The sequence below is a fragment of the Melanotaenia boesemani genome, chromosome 16 (genome assembly GCF_017639745.1).
Source record: "Melanotaenia boesemani isolate fMelBoe1 chromosome 16, fMelBoe1.pri, whole genome shotgun sequence".
In the NCBI taxonomy this organism is placed as follows: Eukaryota; Metazoa; Chordata; class Actinopteri; order Atheriniformes; family Melanotaeniidae; genus Melanotaenia; species Melanotaenia boesemani.
In genome coordinates, this window is record NC_055697.1 from 5,724,828 (window position 1) to 5,747,609 (window position 22,782).

Genomic DNA, 22,782 nt, shown 5'->3' on the forward strand with positions numbered 1-22,782 from the left:
ATATTTCCCTCACAAATGCATTAAAGACATTACACAGACTGTAAAGAGTCATGGTGTATAACAAATACATCTGTAAAGTTCATAGTGGCGATATGCTGGGGAACTAACGAGCACGTGTCATATTGGATCACGTGTTTGTATTGGATCATGCGGTCAGAGTTGGGGCACAGCTCCCCACGCCTCCACCGGGGTTTTTGCCATGTATTTGATTGGGAAATACTCAAATTTGGGGATTTTTATTTAATAAACTGCCAAAAGCGTGTTAGTCATACTGAAAATGCATCTTTAACACAGATTAGTGGAAAATATTATTATTTATTTTATTTGATCTTTTTTTTGCCTCACCTGACTGCACGACACTGGTTTATCCATCCTGAAACTCTCAGTTCCAACAAACGGTTTGGAGTAAAGTATTAAAAAAGTTTCATTAAGCGTGTATAGTAATTTTTCCCCCTGTAATTTTTTTCATTATACTTAACTTAATTTCTAAACTTATTTGTTTTGTTTTGTATGTAGTTCTGGCGTTCTTAGAGATTTCGGGTGAAAATGTCATGCCAGTCGTCCCATTAGAAATGTATGTACAAAGAAAAATGTTAATGTTCACTACCGTATCATCTCTGGAAAGGTGTCATTCTCACCCACACTATAAGATCATAAATCTTTACCAATAAATTGGGCATTAGATGCTGTAATTAATATTTGAGTTGGAAATGTACATGTTTGTGATTCACCAAGTGTCCAGATCTGTCATGATACTGTCTGTCCAGTGTTATTTTCTTCTAAGATGGTTCAAACTATCCCCACACTTTAAACTTAATGATGCATTGTAAACAGTGTCAGCATGTGTTATTGGACATATATTTGTGTTTACTTCACAAGCAGTGGCTGTGGGCATATCTGCTGCCTTGGCTGCTACAGTAGATGTAAGTGGGGCATCTGACATGTGGGCATCTGTTAATGATGTGTAGACTACGCTCACTTGGAGCATCACCAGTGTGTAAAAGGAGGTTAATGATGCAAACCCACACTTGTGTGTTAGGCTTTTGTAATCATGCTTTAACTCTGCAAGAAAACAATAATCAACCAACCCTTAACTGTGGAATCCAGGGGTCTGCATACTGATATTGTTACACATTTTATGTAAAAATTGGGTTCTGCTTTGAATAATTCTTCTTTACACGCAGCAAGTTGAGCTAGTTTAGGAAAGTAGTCGAGCTTTGCTGAAGGACATCCTTCTCATCCATGTGTTTATGTAAGACCAGTGTGAACAGTTTCTGTGTGAACAGAATAACTTAATGTCCAACCGGGAGGTTTAGCTAATGAACAAAACGTGGCTTCTTCAGTGTCTCAGTTTCTAAATTAGCTGCATCCTAAAAAACAGGAATTATTCTAATTTGACTTACTAAATCATAGACAGATATAATATTTACACCAAAAAGCATGATGCATTTTCCAAATGGGCTCTTCTTGCAGTAGATGCCTCGCCATGTAGGTCAGATGCTGTTGGTCAGGAGTAAAATAGGATGAAGATAGTTTAAAGTCTGGACAGTAGTGTCTTGGGCAAACATGGCTCAGATAAGCAGTGATCTTCATTTCATCATGGCTGGCTGCAGGTTTGGAGATGCCTATCTTGTAATTGCTCTGGTATCTATCTGCTCCACCTGAGCTGCATTTATCTTGATGATAAGCCTGCAGACTTGCAGACGGAGCAGTAATAAGCCCAACACTAGCATCACCTAATAACTCTGTAGAAGTTACACACTTTTATAGATTTGACCATTTATATTTTAATGTCTTGGAGAGGAAATTTGCTTGTGTTTGAGTAGGAGGGGAGATTGCCAAATCGAGATAAATCAAAATTGTTGAGTCAAAAAGTATTTAGTGCCCACTAACGTTTTGCATAAATAAATATTTAGTAATTAGGTTTTGATACCTTTTGCACACACGATCACCCGACTTTGCTGCACTCCTGTCAGGCTCTGAATCAGACATTTCCAGATCCCTGACATGAAATAACTATACCAAGACTTCAGTTTTACTGCTCTAAAAGAGATGTTAAGATGTTTATTAGTATTTTATCTTTTTTTAATGCATTTGCACAAAAAATTCACTGTAGGATTTAATGTTTTTTATTGTGTCTTCTTTCTTTCCCTGCAGATAGTCATTTGAAAACAGTTACTGAGTCACATATTTCATATCAGTTTAAATGACATTTGTATTGAGGTGAAACCATCAGTCGCTGTGGAAGCATCCTGACCTGTGTGGAGAGTTCCTTGGTTTTCAAGGCTTTGCCTGCTTGATGGTGTCTCTTTAAGTTTCAGCCTTCAGTTTCAGGTATACTAGGATTACTGCACACAGGTGGACATCATTAACTATTATTAACTACTTATGTAACTTCTGAAGATAATTCAGAAGACACCAGGACTTAATGAAGGTTTGTTTTTTATTTTACTTCATCAAATTGGACTATTTTGTTTGGAGCCATTTAAATGGCAGGTTGTAAAGCTAAATAACAGGGAAAAGCACCTAGAGGGCTAAATACTGCTGCAAGCCTCTGAGGAAAGCAGGGAGCAACACTGCTAATTTTGTTACGATGAAATGTTCTGCTGGGCAACATCCTGGCATTTACACTGTTTAACACTTGCCATCAAACAGCCCATATAGTGACAGCACTCCCCTTTCCCAGCAGGACACCAGTGGGCCTTTCCAAAAGAGGCCCAACAAACAGGAGTTCATGCAGCCTCCAAACTTCAGTTTGATGGTATCTGTGGAAAACAATCCACTAAGAAACCTCTCTACAAACAAGCCCAATTCCAGACTCTCCAGGGTCTTTATGTTGCCGTTGTAGAAACTGCTATAAATTAATCCTACAAATAAAACTGAAAACATATGTAAGCATAAAAACATCTGCGTTTATTAAACATGTGCAGGCATGATGTGATGTAAAGGTAAGTCAACCAGGAGCAAAGCTTGACTTAACTCAGCTAGGCTGAATGAACCTAAATTAAACACCTGATTTCCACCAGGTGTGTTAGCCATGGTACGGCTGCGCTGCGACCTTCGCTGCTATTCGCAGCCGTTTTTAGTCAGCTGTTAGCTGTTTGGTTTGGTTTGTTGTTCACCGGGTGCGCTGCAGCGCGTATCAGACGCATCCCAGAAGCGCCTTGTTGCGGCTCTCCGCTAAATTTATGCCAAGTCTATTTTAAACGGAGCACGCACCCAGAATTCGTCAAATTCCGCAGTTTAGATAGGCGCAGACAGGAAATCAGACACGGGAGCAGTGTCAAAGCTTCTGGTATTTACCATGGATGACAAGACGTTCGTGATTTCGTGATCTCGCGGATCCTGCTAGGTGGTCTGCACTCGCGGGCTCCGTACCTGACACGCTTCTGGTGTAGATTGAGGCCCCACGGAGGTCCAAACAAATCCATTGAGCTGCCGTAACGTCATGCACACGCACCCGGTAGAAATGAGGGGTTACAAACCAAGGATTGTTAAACTTTGTCTATGCCTGTTATATTTCTATTTTCTTATTTATGTGTACTTAAGCTGAGAGATTCCATTAAAAATTTCATTGTGCTTGCATAATGACAATAAAGATCTTGAATCTTGAATCTGATATATATATATATATATATATATATATATATATATGATAAATTTAGATCCTTCATACACCTCTCAGTTATTCGATCTATCACAATCAGATGTTGTCAGATATCTCAAACTTTTTGAAATTTTGTTCAAAAAAGTATTTCTTCATTTTCAGACGTCCTAATGGAAAGTACTATTGATTACATTCTCTCATTATCTCCTATCGTAAGGGTTTGATTTCCATCAGTTTATGCAGTATCATTCCTTATTCTTTACAGCAGTGATCCTCAACCTTTTTGAGCCACAACCCCAAGTTGACATTGATGTTTGCAACCCCCCCACCTCGTGTATTCTCTTGTTTTTTGGCGGTGGGCAACAATGTGATGCATTAACACCACTGGTAAGGACTGTGGGCCAAATGTCAGATGCAACGATGTTGTTAATATCTTATCAAATGGGTCATCCTGCAGCCATCCTCTAAACGTAAGGCTTGAAAACGAAAAGAATCTACATAAATGAGAAGGATAAAGTGTGGATTCGGTTCTTCATGTGACAAGGCACCTGCATGCCCAAAATCAGCTTCTTGCCACGTAAATGCCGAGATAATTCAGATTTTTATTATGGCATGAGTAATAACTTTGTTGTTTGTGTAGTAATGTGTTAAAAAAAATGAACGCAATAATTCCACAGATTAATATCTTTGCATCTTAATTTTGACAGCTCTAATATAAAAAAGTTATTTGATAAATTTCTATTTTTATACAATGATATGGCGTTTCCCTGACATTATTTTGGGACCCCCACGGGGGATCGATGTTAGAGGAGAAATAACAGATGATCATTGGGAGAAAGTGCTTAAATAAATATATTATCCATCCCTGAATACCCTTAAAGGTAAAGTTGGTATAGTTAAACTTTCCTTACTGTAAGACGTATCATCTCATTGGGAGGAGGAGAAACTGAGACAATGCAGTCTCTGAAACTCGAGAAGAGTAGATACAGTAGAACCTTAAAGGGTCATTACAAAAATTTCAGGAGCCCCTTCCTGGAATATTACACTGGCTTACAGATACCACTAAATGAAGATGAAGATTCCAGTATTAGAATGATCAGAAATGAATCCACACAGATGAATAGGTCATATATTTTATGTCAGAGATTTTTTGCACCTGATATTGATAAGAGGTCCTATGTGGACTGTTGTAAATGCCTCACTTTACACCTGGTAATACCATCATCTCTGCCTGTTACCCCCTGTCTCAGGATCTCATTTCCCAGCTTTACATACAAGCCTTCATCATGAAGTCAGCTGTGATGGGGAACAGTCAGGACATCCCCATCAAGATCCCGATATCCCAATATCTTTTCACTTCTAGTGCACAGCCTGGTCACGTTACACCTTGGCCTCTTTCTGCCGGCGTCCTCTCTATTATATCATCCTTTTTAGAATCTTATTACTTGGTATTAAGCGTCTAAAAGGGGTGGCACCATCTTATATATCTGAGCTTTTACAGCCTTATACTCCTTCCAGAGATTTGGGGTTTGCTATTAAATGTTTCCAGATGCAGGTTAAAAGGTGAAGGTGATATAGCACCTAATCAGTGGAACAGCCTGCCTTTCTTAGCATACAAGCACTGGTTTTTATCTTACCTATTTATTTATTTATTCATTTTATTCAATCATTTTTATCTATTAATTTTTATATTTTACTTTTCATTTTAACATGTTGATTAGTGTTTTAGAGATTAAGTGTTTTATGCATACCCTGAATTGTGCAGCACTTTGATCAACTGAGTTTGTTTTTAAATGTGGTATACATAAAGTTAAACTTTGATACAGTCACAAACTACACATCATGATTCATTAAAATTATTTAAATCAATGCCATGAAACCACCTCTGATATGCAGTAAAAAAAACAAACAAACAACAACAACAACAAAAAGCCTTTCAACATGCTGTTTTAGAGGTAGTTTTTATTAGCAACATGGTTAAAAAGCCCAAAACTCCCCATCAATCACAGACTGGTAGCAGCATATTAGCTACACAAACAACCATCTGATGCCAACGTGAGGGGGCGTAAAAATCCATCGTAAATCTCAAACTGCTGAAAGGTTATTTTGTAGAATGTGTAGATGTAGTTTGTGACTTTTTGTTTTGTTTTTTTATTTGGTCAACACTCACAAGGCTGTTGGTCCAGACAACATACCGGGTCGGATTTTAAAGAACTGTGCCAGGGAACTCAAAGATATCCTTGCAGACATTTTTAACACCTCTCTAAGCCAGGCTGTTGTCCCCACCCGCTTCAAAGCCACCACTATCATTCCTGTGCCAAAGAAGTCATCCCCATCATGCTTCAGTGACCAAACTTGATACTGACCTCTATCATCATGAAGTGTTTTGAGCGGTTGGTCAAGAAGCACATCAGGTCCATCTTCGACCCTCAGCTACACCCTCTTCAATTTGCATACCACTCAAATTTCCAACAATGTAATTTCATCAGCTCTCCACCCTACCTTCACACGCCTGGACAACAAGGGATCTTATGAGAGGATGCTGTTCATAGACTTCAGCATTCAACACCATCATACCCCCGAAAACTCATCTATAAACTGTCTGAGCTATGAATCGGCACCTCCATCTTCAACTGGCTGCTGGATTTTCTTACAGAGACCCCAAACAGTCAGGGTCGGCTCCAACATCTCTAGCGCCACCATCCTGAATACAGAAGTCCCCCATGGATGTGTGCTAAGCCGCCTACTCTTCACCCTGCTGACCCATGACTGTACAGCCAGGTTCAGCTCCAACCTCCTCATAAAGTTAGCGGACAATACCACCATAGTAGGAAGGAGGTGGCCAGCTGGTGCAGAAACAACAACCTTCTGCTCAATTTGAAGAACACAAAAGAGCTGATCACTGACTTCAGGAGAGCTCCCTGCAGCACCTCCGCTGACCATCACTGGCTCAGTCGTAGAGAATGCCAGTAGCACCAAATTCCTTGGAGTGCACATTACTGATGACCTCACTTGGTCGGCCAACAGAGCAGAAACTATGCTTCCTTCACAAACTAAGGAGAGCGTCAGTCCCCATCAAGACCACCTTCTACAGGGGCACCATATGCATCCTGATGAGCTGCATCACTATCTGGTATGGTAGCTGCATGGCCAAAAACAAGAAGATACAAAGTGGACAGTAAATGCAGCCAGCAGGATCATCAGTGTGCCCCTCCCCTCCCTCACAGAGAAGATACCAGAGTCTATGGGCCAGCTTCATCCACCAGGCTGTCAGGAAGCTGAACTGGTGGAGGGAGTAATGGATTCTGTTAAATTCTCACCAATTCTGGCAGCAAAGATGAGACCTTTTGTGAAAACAAAGTATTTATATGACAAATACAGTCATGTTATGATCATAAATGTGTAAAATCCATATGTAATTGCAAGCTGAATGTCTGACTATAGCAGTTTTCAATGTAAACACCATCAGCGCTCAATAAAATAAACTTCAAGACAGCGATGCGTGCAAAAATATCCCCAAACTGGAAGCTTGCTGCTGGAAAGATGGGATCAAATTTCCCAAATACAAATAGAAGGACTCTACACTGGATTAGAAAAATTAAAAAAATAAAAATAAAAAAAAAAGGTTGTTAACATGCAGGGTTTTCCAAACGCTTGTTTCAGGCACTTTTCTTTCATTATCTAACATTTACATCATCTCACTGTCTGATTTCTTCATGCCACTGTATGATAAGAGGGTGTCCATGTAGAAAGAAACATATTCAAAGCAGTCTCTCAGTCTTGATGTGATTACGTAGCCATCTCTTCTGGTTTTTGGCTTCATGTCTCTGTGCTTTGTTCTGACGGTGAGGGGTCCGCTAGGTGTAGGCAGGAATATGTAAAAGAGACTCGGCACGTGCCACCTCCAGACCTCTGGCCTTGAGGTCAGCTAACACATCCGATGTGTGAATGACGTGTTCTTCACACACATGCTGATGAGCTCAAGGTTAAGTGAAGCAGCACAGGGGCATTAACGCTGCCTTTTTGCTTTAGTTTGTTTCCTTTGATGTCTCTTAAAAAAACACTGGTCTCACAATATGAACTATATTTCAACCTTCAACTTTCTTTAGTATAATTATGCCTCAGGAGGATGGTAGACCCCTGCAGAGAAGGAATTTCATATTAGTCTCATTAGAAACACTAATGAACTGTCATTTTCAGCTGTGACTATAACAGACTCATCATGTACTTTTAAACTATAACTGCTATTGTCCTCGCCTTCTTTTTCCCACGTCCTTCTCTCCTCAGGTTTTGCAGTAAATCTCCAGGTGATCTTGGCGAACCCACGGGCACAGTTCAAGCGGCGGGGCTCCCAGCCGGGGATGCAGGAGTCCGACTTCCTCAAGCAGATCACCAAGGTGACCGAGTTGGAGCCCAAGGCGAACAACTGCACACGGGTCAGTAGCGTCTGTCGCCACAGCAACGTGCTGAAAACACTCGTGATGATGTAACGTTGCAGAAGGAAAGCCTTGTTTGTTGATGTCAGCCTTATTTCTACAACACAAAAGCATTCAGAAAACGCTTCATTTATCTGTTTCATGCTGGTCTGACAGAGCAGATGTAGCCTTATGTTAATCAGTCCAGCTGGCTACGCAGCCAGCTCCCACTTTTCTTCCACTATACATCAGTACGTGTGAGCTAAAGATATTTTTTATGCTTCCAGTCTAATTCCCTGCTTTTATGTAACCCCTGTAATTGCATTGAGCCCTGAGCGCCGCCAGGCCTAAGGAAGCCTCCTGCTCCAACTAACGTACAGCTCTGTGTGTGCACACACTGTTAAAGTCTGTAACTAATTTACTCTCGGCCAGCATCAGCAAAATTCACTCTTAACAGGGTCTTTGTTTCCATGCAGAGCAAATATCACAGAAATCACAAACCGGTTTTCTTCACTATCACAGTGAGGAAGCAGATTTTGGTCTCTGCATGGGTTCATTAATCATATAAAGTTAGGATTATACGAATACTTAATATTGTTTTAGTAGTTTTTACTAAAGTTGTCATGCATTTCAGCATAAACTCAAGGTGTCTTGCTCAGGGACTCCTCGACATGAGCTCGACAGGCATAGGATCGAACCAGCAACCCTCAGGCTACAAGACGACCACTCTACTCACTGAGCCATGCTGCCCCCTTAATATATATAAAATCATATATTTTGGGGTGACCTGGATCACCACTTGGATGCAGGATTTTTTTAAATAATTCTTCATTATGGGGATATTTTCTAGTAGAGCTTCATACTAATCTAATCTAATCAGCACCTCCAAATCCGAGACCATGGTCCTAAGCCGGAAAAGGGTGGAGTGCTCTCTCCGGGTCTGCGATGGGGTCCTGCCCCAAGTGGAGGAGTGAATGTATCTCGGGATCTTGTTCAGGTGTGAGGGAAGGATGGAGTAATGCAGACTCTGCATCCGTCTGTCGTGGTGAAGAGGGAACTGAGTCAAAAGGCAAATCTCTCGATTTACCGGTTGATCTACGTTCCTACTCTCACCTACGGTCACGAGCTGTGGGTAAGGACCGAAAGAACAAGATCGCGAATACAGGCGGCCGAAATGAGTTTTCTCCGCAGGGTGGCCGGGCTCTCCCTTAGAGATAGGGTGAGAAGCTCGGTGATCCGGGAGGGGCTCAGAGTAGAGCCGCTGCTCCTCCACATCGAGAGGAGCCAGATGAGGTGGCTCGGGTATCTGGTTAGGATGCCCCCTGGACGCCTCCCTGGTGAGGAGTTCCGGGCACGTCCCACCGGAACGAGGCCCCAGGGAAGAACCAGGACACGCTGGATGGACTACATCTTTCGGCTGGCCTGGGAACGCCTCAGGATCCCCAGATGAGCTGGTGAATGTGGCCAGGGAGAGGGCAGTCTGGGTTTTCCTGCTTAGGCAGCTGCCCCTGCAACCCGACTCTGGATAAGCGGAAGAAAATGGCAGGGTGGAGGTCTGCGCTCCCAGTGCTTCCAGTTTGCTTTGCTTTTGCTGGCGATCACAACATATTTAATTAGGAAACTGGAAAAGAGTTGGAAGTAAAGTTTTAGGACCTTTTTTTGTGGTGAGAACATGGATTAGAGTCCAGTTTGAGACCTTGTAAACTCAGTGTGAGAGTTTTTAATAAACACACACTGAAGGGAGTTTCCGTGTCTTTAAACTCAAGATAAGACTGTTTTTAACACTAAGGTGCTGTTTTGATTTTTCTTTTTTTTTTAAATGGTGACCTTCTGCAAACCTGTTTGTTTCAGATCAGAATGCATCAGCAGTGTGTTACCAGACACGGCTAATTGAAAGCCCAGTATCAGTGTAAATCTCACTGTTTGTTTGTGTCTAGCAGATTTGAAACTGCAGTCATTTTAATGGCCACCATCACAGCAGTAACTAACCATCGGGCATCCCTCCTTACTGTTGACAGTATGACTCATGCTTTAAGCTAGTGGCTCAGTCTAAACATAGAACAGCATGGCCTGGATTGGATGGAAACGGCAACAAAGCTCTATCAATTCTTGTTGTGCTCTGAGACAGCTTAGATCGATGCACCTCATCTGAAATCACCACAGCCCCTGTTGGCACTTGGTTTTATGAAGCCACTCATCCTCTTGACAACCATCACAAAGCTGCCTGAAAGGACTTTTTATGAGAAATGGATGCTATTATGTTTCTTGCCTTTCAAGGAACTGATGAGCCAAACATGTGACGTCTACAGCTGTTACAGAGACAGCTGTTCTGATATGATCGTGTTGGATGAAGCTGATGGTTTTTGTTGCTTTGTCAGAAATTCAGCCTGACTTTTTATCTCCAAACCACTTAGCAGTGACAGACGTAGTCCTCCTATTACAGGCATTTTGTGCTCTAATCAGCCATTCAGACCAAGAGCATGAATAACTACTGACTTCCATGAAATTTCGGTTTAGGTGCTTTTGATGTCTTGAAGAACCAATCTGAACACCGATGGCATTGATATCTGGAGTTGCTGGTGGAGTCTGTACTGAGGTGAACCAATAGGGAGGCTCAAGAAACCTGGATTTTTTTTATGTTTTGCAAATTACTTTAAAACAAGCAGCAGCAGGTCAAAGAGTATAATTCTTTTCTGCTTTTTAACCAAGTTAAATAGTTTAATTTTCACCAGCAACATTTTCAGAAATATATACAAGTAGCTCATAAAATATCAACAAAATCTGCCTTTCACTGTGTCAGTCACTGCTTATATGCATAAAATCACTGGCCATTTTATCAGGTACACATTGCTAAAACCTTTTCTGTCTTAATTATTGGTGTCATAGATCCAACAAGGTAGTAGAAACATTCCTCAGACATTTTGCTCACCCATGATGAGAATCTCCCGTTCCACCACATCCCAAAGCTGCTCTACTGGACTGAGATCTGGTGACTGTGGAGGCCTTTGGAGTCCAGAGAATTCACTGTCATGTTCTAGAAAGCAGGTGGAGATGATCTGAGCTTTGTGACATGGTGCATTATCCTACTGGAAGTAGCATCAGAAGATGCTCCACTGTGGTCATAAAGGGATGGACATGGTCAGCAACAATAACTCAGGTAGGTTGTGTATTGTGACAAGAAAATCCCCAACACCACCAGCACCCTGAACCACTGATCCAAGGCAGGATGGATCCATGCTTTCATGATGTTTCCACCAAATTCTGAGCCAAGCATCTGAATGTGGAGCTGAAATGGAAACTCATCAGACCAGCAACGTTTCTTCATCTTCTATTGTCCAGTGTTGTTGAGTCTGTGTGAATTGTAGCCTCAGTTTCCTGTTCTTAGCTGACAGGAGTGGCAGAGATGATTGTGTGTGAAAATCCCAGTAGACCCAGACCAGCATCCACGCCACATTCAAAGTCACTTAAATCCCCTTTGTTTCCTCATTCTGATGCTCAGTTTGAACTTCAGTAAGTCGTCTTCACCACGTCTACATGACCAGATGTTACTGATTAGATATTTGTGTTAACAAGCGACTGAACGGGTGAACCTAATAAAGTGGCCTGTGAGTTTATATTTAGCAGCTTTCTCTCAAGTCTCTCCTCCTGTGAACAGACTCCAGCTCGGCAGCGTTAGACCACAGCTGGCAACAGTTCTCCACCTGCTGCAGGTTGAGTTGGAGTGGCCCTCCAGCTTTCAGTGGGTCTTCTGCAGAACAGAACAAGGATGATGGTTGCCAGCTGCAGCTTCAGGCAGTAGAGGATTTGAGGATTGAGACTAACTGGAGAGTCACCTGAGTGATGTCAAAGGCAATCATAACAGCATCATGGCCAATGAGTACAGAGGAAGGGGAGACAGGACAGGTCCACTTGGTTAGCAGCAGAAGGTAACGTGAAAGTAAAGCTGCAGACTGCTACGAATAAATCAGTATGTGGGCATAACTGCAGAGGAGCAGGGCTCAGGGTCTAGGCTGTTATGTAACAATAGCCTAACTATTAGCTCATATTTGTGTTGTGGGGTACAACAGATGAAACAGTGGCAGCATGGTTTTATATTTAGCTGATTTGTTCTCTGTTGCAAGTTTAGCATTCGCTCATGTAGAAAAGCAGGACGCAGCTGTTTCACCTCCAGTCAAAAAATGGAAAATCTAAGTTTCCTGGTTCTCCATATGTGTGCCAGTCACACTGTTACACTGTAAGCCCCCGGGTGCTTTTAAATAAATATTTCACATTGAGAATAGGATAAAGACCCCCAGAGCTGCTGGATCGTCATTTACAGCTGGCTGCTGCTGCAGACAGCTCTGTGTTGAGACCATCATCATCATTATAAGCCCCATTACACTAATGGAGGTGCCCTGCCACCGATATTAATACAGGCTATTAGCAGCCTATGACATAATCAGTCATCAGTCACAAGAATGTTAGCTCAGTATTTATCACGTCACAGTTACTGTGAAAGTTAGACATGACATCGTCACTTGCAAAGTCACTTCCTCTGTTAACTACGACGGCATTGATCGTTTTTCCTGCAGCGAGAAGTTAAACAACACATCAGAACTTGGATCAAAGAGTAATCATGATGTTTTAACTTCATTCGTCCACTAGTTTGTGAGCTTAGATGTGGGCCGTCGTCAACCTCCTCCTCCTTGAAGTCTCTCCTAATGAGAATCTGAATTTATTTATTTTAACAATGCAACCAAAAATCATTTTAGATTTTTTTCCAAACATGAAAGGTTCACTAAAGAAGCCTCCCAGTAGTCTCACGAAAATGAATGCAGCATTTGTCCGGCTAAAGTTCTGTCTCAAGAAATTTGTTCAACCTTCAGGGGAGGATTTTCAAGTAGCATCCGTTTTTTAATAATTAACTTTTATGCTTTAGTTTTGATCAGGCAAAAATAAAAAAAATTTTTTAAGAGTATTTTTCTAATTTTACTCAGACCCAGGCATAAAGACTTGGACGGTTACTGAGTTTCTCTTATCTTATCTTCATTGATATTTTTACTTCGAACAAGTGGTTAAAACAGTGACTCAGACATAACTAAACAAAAAAGAAACAGAACAGTTTTATAGAAATTTTGATGAGGTGGGGCAGGCAGAGTTAGACCACAGCTGGCAACATTTTGATTATTTTTTTCAACTAAATTGATAATCTAATGTAATAAAACGTAAAAAAAAAAAAAAAAAACCAAGTGAAGGTCAGTTACCATTAAATATTTGTAAGCATGCGCTTGGGGGCATACGGGCAGATTTCAGGCAAATAGTGATTAATCATGATTAATTCATTTAAATATCCTTAATTAATGAAGCCCAAAGATGTTCACGTTTGCACAGAGGTGGAACTTTTACAACCTGATCTTCTTATTTTCTTTTTTAGGTGGAACTTTTAAAAAAAGAAGTGTTTAAGCCTTAAGGGTGTTTAACTTTTTTTTTCCATCAATTAACAAAATACTTTTCACAAGTAGATTATCAATTAAAAACACAATGATTAGATTTCCACCAAATTCTGATCCTATCATCTGAATGTGGAGCTGAAATGGAAACTCATCAGACCAGCAACGTTTCTCCATCTTCTATTGTCCAGTGTTGGTGAGTGTGTGTGAATTGTAGCCTCAGTTTGCTGTTCTTAGCTGACAGGAGGCTCCCGGTGTGGTCTTCTGCTGCTGTAGCCCATCTGCTTCAAGGCTGGACGTGTTGTGTGTTCAGAGATGCTGTTCTGCAGACTTTGGTTGGAACCAGTGCTTATTTAACTTCCTGTTACCTTTCTATCACCCCCAACCAGTCTGCCCATTCTCCTCTGACCTCAGACATTCTGGTCCAGACAACTGCTGCTCACTGGATATTTTCTCTTTTTCAGACCATTCTCTGTAAACCCTAGAGATGGTTGTGTGTGAAAATCCCAGCAGATCAGCAGCTTCTGAAATACTCAGACAAACAACCATGCCACGTTCAAAGTCACTTAAATCCTCTTTCTTCCTGATTCTGACGCTCAGATTGAACTTCAGAAATGTCGACATGACTAGATGTGTTGAGTTGCTGCCATGTGATTGGCTTGTGTTTACAAGAAGTTGAATGGATGGTTCTAATAAAGTGGCCAGTGAGTGAACAGCCTCATTAAATCTCTTTAAAAAACTGTCCATAATTACAAGCATCAAAATCAATGAATTTGATGCTTGTAATTAAGAGTAATCATCTTTTGCTGAAATTATGAGAATTTCAACTGATTATCAATCAACACATCATTTATTAATGAAACAGTAGATTGGCTGCAGTATATGCAAATAAAATAGGCCCTGATAAAACTGTAAACATCTGAGCTTCTACATCTCATATTTAAAAGACTGAAGTACTTTACTTCCATCTTTTATGGCTTAAAAAAAGTTTGATATTAAGCCTTTACCTGAAGCTCAGACACTTTTCGCTCCAGGCTGTTTCCACTTTGGGCCACAATGTCTGGGATCAGCTCCCAGAGCCTGAAACCCGACCTTGACAATGTAGGGCAGAAATGCTCATCTGATGGCCAGGTCAGTATCTGGAGACGACTGACAGGAGCTGTAATGTAGTTAGAGCAGGAAAGTAATGGCAACAGACAGCAGTGACAGGACAAGAAAGGAGGGGGAAGGTGGAAACAGATGGAGACAGATGATAGCACAGGAGGGAATGGAGATAGAGAAGACAGGAGGAGGGGAGATTAGGGCAGCAGGAGTAAAAGCCTCTATAGAGGAAAGGGGGTAGATGGATGGACCGGCTGAAAGTGGAGATAAAATAAGAAGGCATTATGATAGAAGAAAGTAGAGAGACAGGGAGGTCTGATGACACTGGCTGAAAGACTATAATACTGTTTGTGTCATTTGCTTTGGGTCTCAGCTTCCAGCTAAACTTCAGTTTTATTGCATCAATGTGGCTAAATGCATCTGTAACCACTACTTGGTCTGGTTTGCATGATCTCATCCTCAAAGCATTTTCAGTGTATTTACAGTTAAGAAGTTAGATGCAATGAACCATTTTGGGACGTGCTAGTTTACCGGAACTGCTGGAGATCGACGGACTCAGCAGTCAGCACATACAGCTTTATGTTTTTCTTTACATTTAGAGTTTATTTTTATTACCTGGATCAGGAACTGATGTTTCTGCAGGTAAATCTTGTTGGAACAACAAGGAGAAACAGTACATAATTCCTTATAATGAATTTAAAGCAAACAGTGAGTTAGCTGTGACTTGATTCTGTTTATTTACTGAGACTTTTGTAAAACGCAGAAAAACTGAAATCAGCAGATTTCCTTTTTTTGGGGGGGGTAAATCCAAGATGAGTTTTAGATCTCGGTGTTCAGCAAACTGAACAGATAATAGCTGAGTCATTATCTATAATCTATAATCTAGAGCTTAGATTGCCCAGCAACAGGTCATCTGATCAACAGATAAAACACATTTAGTTGATTATTATTTAAAAAAACACGTTAGGGAGGTACTTATGAAATGTGAATCTTGCATTTAGTGGACAACAGTCTGACTTTTAGTGGTTGTTTGTCTTGCTTTGTGATTCAGTGGCTTTGCCTCCAGGGTGTGAGGATATTTGTTTTCCTCACAATTTTCTCGTTGTGTTTTTCTTTATTCCAGGAAGCCTTTTCAAGACCAGGGACAACAGAGAAAAGTAGCCCCTTGTCTAAATCTGGCATTTTTACAGAAGTGCTCTGTTTAATTATGTTCTGTCCCTGACAAATAAACAAGTTCAAAAAAATAAATAAAAATAGGGAAAAAACAGGGATCTCCAGCTTCGATCTTCTAGAGCTGCTGTCCTGCAGGTTTTGGATGTTTTCCTGCTCCCCAACGGCTTGTTGTCAAGTTGTGCACAAGCCCGTTAATGACCCATTAATTTGAGTCTGGTGTGTTGGAGCAGGAAAACATCTAAAACCTGCAGGGTTGTGGCTTTCCAGGACCAGAGTTGGAGATTCTTGATCTCGAACCAGTCAAAAAGCAGCATGGGGAGGGGATTCTTACATGACATCAATCTATGTATTTATATATATATATTCTTTTTTATATGAAAAATTTTTTTAATTAAATTTTTTAAATATCTAAATAAATCTTTATATCTAAAATATCTATTTAAAATTAAAATAAAAATGCCTCATTTTTTCTAATTCTCCAATCTATGATCAAACAAAATGTTCTAGAAAGGGTCAGGATGTGTAATGGGAGGACCAAAGTGCAGGCTTGAGGAGGCGGGAGGCAAACCGGTGCAGGTAAAGAGTTTTAATAAAGTCAAACTAAACTCAACATAACAAAAGACTCTGGAGGCAAAACTCTGGCATGGTGTGGACTACAGGTAACAGCAAACAACAGACACAACAATGGACTGGCAAGGAGGACGTGAAACCAATGGCTTAAATACACTGAAGGACTAACAAGGCAAAGGTGAGGGGAATGAATCCAGGTAAACTAATGAACCTCAAACACAAACCAACACAGAACTAAACTAAATACAAAAAACCAAGAACATGAAACAACAGTAAACCAATTATATTATATTATATTATATTATATTATATTATATTATATTATATTATATTTATAATACTGTGTTAATATAAACTAATTTAAAAAGTAATTTTTTAACCTTCTCTTTGATTCAATCCTCCATCCTGAGCATGCACTGGTGACCAGAGATAAAACTGTCTTTTAACTGGAATAAAACCTCCAGCAGAACCAGAACCAGTAAGGTTCATATCCCTCGGCCATCTCTCTCGATCTTTTGCGGGAACAAAAGTTGAATTTTCAATTCATCCAGAACTGAACTGCTAAAACTGCTTCACCACAGTTACTTTTCATACCTGAGGGAGAGTAACAGTAAAAGTCTCCTCTCCTCACAAGCAAAAGAGAAAAAGAAACTAACCTGGCAAAGCTTTTTGTCTGCACGTTGCCTGAGGGAGGAAGAGGAGGATAGAGCAGGAGAGAGGGCTGAGTGGTAAAAACAAGAACAAAGCCAAGAGAAAAAGTGAATGTGATGAACGAGTAGAAGAAAGAGAGGGGTGTGTGAGGGAGTCCAGGGAAACGGGTGGGAGCTCTGACTGCATAATTGGTGTGTGTGCGCACAGACTCAGTTTCCCCCACAGCTCTGGATCATCGCTTTAGTAGCTGCTACATTAGCCTCATTAGAAATGCAAAGTGGGCCAATTAGCGGCACAGTGTGCAGGAAGTGACACGTTCCACCTGAAGAGGCCCTGAGACAACGTCAGTGTCCACAGTCTGCAATAAATCATGCCTGCATGATCTCAGTGAGTCTGTGTGTAGCTTTGAGCACTCTTATAGGCTCATTAGTTATAGCTCTAAAAAAAGAAACACTTCAAATAACTTCATTTGAATCTAAGAGGAAGGAGACTCATCCCCCTTTGCAGGAACACATCCATCTTTGCACCCACTGCAGCATTTTCTCACCACTATATTGCTGTGAAATTGGCTGCAAACAGAGGACAAACAACTGCATTTAGGAGCTGGCTGCATTTATTTGATCCATTTCAAGAGGTGTCAGATAGTTTCCTGAGTGGATTTTCTTCTGGCAGATTGCTGAGCACAGAATTCAACAGGAGATTACAATGCAAGAGACTACAGCAGTGTCTGTCCGTGAGAACTGAGAATAAGATCCATGAAATGCAGCTAACAGACTTTTTTATGACGACATTACAGGGATGTGGTCATCAGGCCTGATTGTCTGGGTTTTTTTATCAGGTTAGATCTTTTTTGTCTTAACCCTTTGAAGCCTGACCCAGGAAAAAATGGGAAGAAAAGTCTCATTTTTATATCCAAAGTCTTTAACAAAATGTAAAAAAAAAACAAATGATGTGCCACCAAAAATTTATATTTAAATAACCACAATCACGAAGCACAGTGTGGTCATCAACCCCTTAAGAAATAATGGTAAAAACATGGTAATGTGTTTAATCTGAAGTATTAATTTAGCCCTACAACAAAATGGACAAAAGAAAAAAAAAAAAAAGATTTGCATATGTACGAGACATTACTGTGATATCAGAATGTTTGTAGCACTAAAAGTGACTTTTATACACACACACACACACATGTATACACACAAATATATAAATTCAGGAAGAAATATGGATAAACCAAAAAGACTGGAAGGAAAATATAATGGAATACTAAATAGATTAATTACAGTTAATAAACAAATATAAATAATTAATATAAAAGTAAAAGCAAATAGAATAAATCAGTTTGATAAAAAGAATTTTAATAAACAAAGGTCAGAAGCGGTGTCAAGGGGTTAACTTTTTATTGGAACGTAAAAATGTTAAAAATGTTTCAAGCTTGGCCGTCTTTAAATTCTGAACAAGTTTGATAAAAGTAATTATTTGTCTTCAAGCTGAAATTCAGAATAAATCCTTCTGACAAAAGGTGATACCTGCATTATAGATTTTCTAAGAAGCAATGCGAGGCTCTGAAGGTTGAGAAAACAAGTCAATCAAGGATGTAAGCGGTTCTGATTTTTCTCTAGATAATATCAGTGCTCAAACAAACATTTTCTAGTGATAAGAAGAGATAGCTCTGACGTGGGATTTTGAGGTCAAAGTCGTCTGTCAGGTCAGGTGCAGTCTGCAGTACGATGATACCTGCTGGTGCGTGAAGTGTCATATGATGCACTGCGACTTGTTAGCTTGCATCACTGCCTTCATGTTTCAGCCCGATGGCTACATCCATATTTTATATGCAGTCTTACATTGTAAAATTCACCCTGAGGAGTGAAGCTTTCCATCACTCCTCATCCATACTTGGTGATGGTTAGCTTCATGTGCAGCTTCATGTGCTACCCTGAGATAAACCACCACCGAACATTCAGACACCGGCGATACAGACACTGGAGGCAAGGAGGTGTGTTGCTCAAGGACACAACAGATTGACAGGGGGAGTGGGATTCAAACTGCCAACTCTATGATCTTGGACGATCCACTGTACCACCTGAGCCACTGTTGCCCCAAAACTTTTAGTGTCAGAGCATTTCCTGGACTCACCTGTTCTTGTTCAAGGTACTCTTTGGATAGAGTAGAGAAGGTGTATTGTTGCCTATTGGTGTGGCCTGAATGAGAGTATCCTGACATGTTAGATTATGCTATCTGGAAAGTTCCATTACAGGTGGAGAACTCCTATTGGTGGAATTCCACCTTAAAGACACCTTAACCTTATTAAATTTATTTGATTTCCTGACAAAGGAGCTGAAACACTTTGGTGTTTTGGTTAAAGGACGGTGGCTAAGAGTTTTGTGTGATATCTAGAGAATCGTGTGTTTTTAATGCAGTGCTGCCTGAGATTACCAGCATCCAGTTTTCACCTTCAGTCTTGTCCCATGCGCACAGAGATTCCTCATGATTCCCAGATGATTTTATAAACTGTAGATGGTGGGATATTCAAAGTTTATGCAATTTTACCTTGAGGGACATTTGAAATTGTTCCATAATTTTTAGACCTAGTTTGTCTCAGATTGGTGAACTTCTGTCCACCTACACATCTGAGAGGCTCTGCCTCTCTGAAATGCTCCTTTTATAGCCAGCCTTACTGACCTGTCACCAATTTAATTAGTTGTCAAATGCTCCTCCAGTTATTTTAATTTTCTAGACTTTTGTTGCCTGTTTAAATATTTTATAGATGTGTTGCTATAAAATTCCTAATGAGCTTATATTTTCCATGAAATTGTGAAATGTCTCAGTTTTATCATCTGATATGTTGTTTATGTTCCATTGAGATTAAAATGTGGGTCGGTGAGATTGGGGTTTTACTTAATGGATGTTTCCCTAAAAAATGTTTTAATATAAAATAACAGGTTTCACAGAGTTTTCATCCTAAAGATATTCAGCAATGTTTTGTCCTCAGTGTCAGTGAAGCTCATCTGGGCACAAAAGCCAGTGGATTTTCTCTTTATTTTTCCAGAGCTCTGTGTTTCTGCTGTCAGAAGATTTTCTCATTGCTTCCTTTTATCTTTTCCAGGTGCTGGTTTGGCACACTCGCACAGAAAAACCACACCTTGCCAATGAGCCAAAGCATCGAAAGGACACTGTGGTCATTGAGGTGTGATTGCACATTGTCACTGTCTTGGCTGGGACTGCCAACCGCCTCCTGCCTTCTCTCCTTACTGGCCAGATAAAATCTGTTCATGGTGGACTCGGACTCTGAGGAGCTGCATGATTCACGACTCCTGGCTGTCTCTCAAACATTGGCTTGTGAATCTGGACAACCTGGATAGAGCTGGACCGTTTGTTTTCCTCCGTCCATCATTGCTGATATAAAAACTGAAGTTATAAATGTAAAGAATCTTGTTGCTGAGTGTCACGTGAATCATTTTGAATTGTCAATATGTCGTTTTAAATTTCTTTTAAAGCCTCAGTCAGTTTCACTGTGATGTTGTTTTCTAAAGGTTTTTGGTCCAGATAATTAGCTACTGCACACATCCTTATTTTTTTTCCCCTAATAGTAAAACTGAAAAGAGATTTACATGTGTCTAAGAACATGTTTCACATCTGTGCATTCAGGATAAATCTGGTAAAAGACTTCACTTATGACCAAGTTAGCTTTGTATAAAGGCTGGAAAGGAAGGTTCAAATGTTAAAGTAAGTTAAATTTAATTGAAAATAACACAAAGGCGACATGTCAAATGTTAAATGTGGAAAATCTGATTGTCTTAGTGAAAATTTTCCTTATTTTAAATGTAATACCAGCAATGTTTTCTAGACATTTAGCGACATTTAAAGTTACATTACAACTACTTAGCTTGTTAAAAACATTAACAAATAGGCTAAAAGTTGCATTAAAACTTAAATACTGAACTAAATTGTCCTTAGATTCAATTACTGGTTTAAACCAGCAAAGCTAGCTGTGTTTCTTGTCTACCAGCCTTGATGCTAAGCTAGGCTAACAATATTAAAACAAGCTCTATTTGTTTTACTGCTCTTGTAAAGATGAAAATTGTTGAACTGTTACAATACTTAACCATGAGCCAACATAACTTTTACAGGAGGGGAGGAAATTAAATGCTTCAGTCTGTTTTTGCTGAGCAATTTACTTTGATCATCATAGTTCATCTTTGTTCTGGAAGAACAGCAACAATTTCTGGTCATGTGATCTGAAAATACTGATCAGATGATGCCAGTATAGTCAGCTTGGACCTTCTTTGGTTTAATAAACCACAAGCTTGTGTATACATTAGTGCATCAGTTACTGACCTAAATACTGTCTAACTGTCCTTGAAATATCTCTGAGGCAAGACGTGGAAGGTCTTGAATGACATGTTAAACTGAAGTTTAAAGGAACAGAAGAAGTGACTAATGCTCACAAGCTAAAAAGAAGAAGCAGGACAAAATCCTGGACCAAACAGCCTTTATTTTAAATTACCCTCTTGTAAAACCTGGAAAAGAAAAAACAAAAAAGAAAAAGAGAATTTTCAAAATAATAAAACAGTATTTATAATAGAGAGCCATTAGACGAAGATACACAGAAACCTTCCTCTATATTTACGGTTTAAATGCACGAAAACCACTTTATTTCCTCTGTACTAGGCACCAGAAAATGTAAATGCACTGGAAATAAACCTGGAGGACGCTAAATTTATTAGGAGCGCTACAGCTATTGCATGGCAGCGGGACCCTGTGCATACAGACATGGATCTGCATGGGCACTCAGCAGTGTGATCTGTGTGCAAATGTGTGTGTGTGTGTGTGTGTTCTGCTTGCCCGCTCTAAAAAGGTCTGGACAATGGTGATGCGACCCATCCAGGAGTTTCATACAGGTCCTTGTCCAGCCTCGTTGCCCTTTGATTGGTCATCCAGGTTTATTTGTTGCAGACTAATTGTGCTTCTCTTGTACTGCACATAACTAAACACCACAATAAAGATGGTGGATGGTAGAACGTACGGTTACAGCGTCATATATGGAGGGTGAAACACTTTGGGAGTCACACTTGTTCAGAACTTGAAGTAAATCTAAATAAAAAGGTGGCAGTTGTATCAGCTGGATGTGAACTTGCAGCTGTTTCATCCCTGCTGCTCCCTGACGAGCATCTGAGCGGCAGGACGACGACACTGGACCTGCTCTGCCATTTAAAGTGCAGAAAGACAAACTGCTGTGATTCCAGTAGTGCTCTCGTTTGCCTCGGGTAACATGGGGGGTGGGGAGGGAAATGGCTCACATCAACAACAAGAAGTGTCTTAACAGGGCTGGAGCCCAGTTTCAGGCTCATTTGACTTTCAAAACATCACAGAGAGACAACCAAAAACAGCCGAAGGACCAGGGAGGGAGACCAGGGAGGGAGACCAGGGAGGGAGACCAGGGAGGGAGCCCGCCCAGTGATTACTGCAGCTGAAAACCAGTATTGTACATTTGTAATTTTAGGGGGATTATAAGCAGCTGCCACCCATGTGTGACTATGAGTGAGGATGGTGTGTGTTATTAAGTGTAATTATTACTTTAGAGACTTTCCTGCCATGCAGGCGGACAGCTAATGGAAGCTAACCAGCTGCTTGGTGACAGGTGATTATGAAATGTAGCACAGAGGCAGATCAGTCAGTGAGCATGTGCTTGTTCAGCTCAAACTAGCAATTAGGGAAACACCTGTATGTGTCAGTGTGTCGTGTGACAACGTAAAGGAAAAAGACAAGCCGATCAGTAAAGATACTGGACCAACACAGGCTGCCTGAACAGAGTTTACAACTCTGTTGTGATCCT

At 40.4% G+C, this 22,782-nt stretch overlaps 1 protein-coding gene across 1 annotated transcript in view; it reads left to right on the top strand.

Moving 5' to 3' along the window:
- The window catches only part of b3gat2 (beta-1,3-glucuronyltransferase 2 (glucuronosyltransferase S)), an 81,971-nt gene extending 60,241 nt beyond the window's left edge, over positions 1-21,730 (top strand). Inside the window, exons 3-4 of the mRNA XM_042010278.1 lie at positions 7,895-8,043; positions 20,053-21,730. Of these exons, the coding sequence (XP_041866212.1) occupies positions 7,895-8,043; positions 20,053-20,139 (236 nt within the window). The 3' untranslated portion in view covers positions 20,140-21,730. The remainder of the gene's footprint in view (positions 1-7,894; positions 8,044-20,052) is intronic.
- The last annotated feature ends 1,052 nt before the right edge of the window (positions 21,731-22,782 follow it).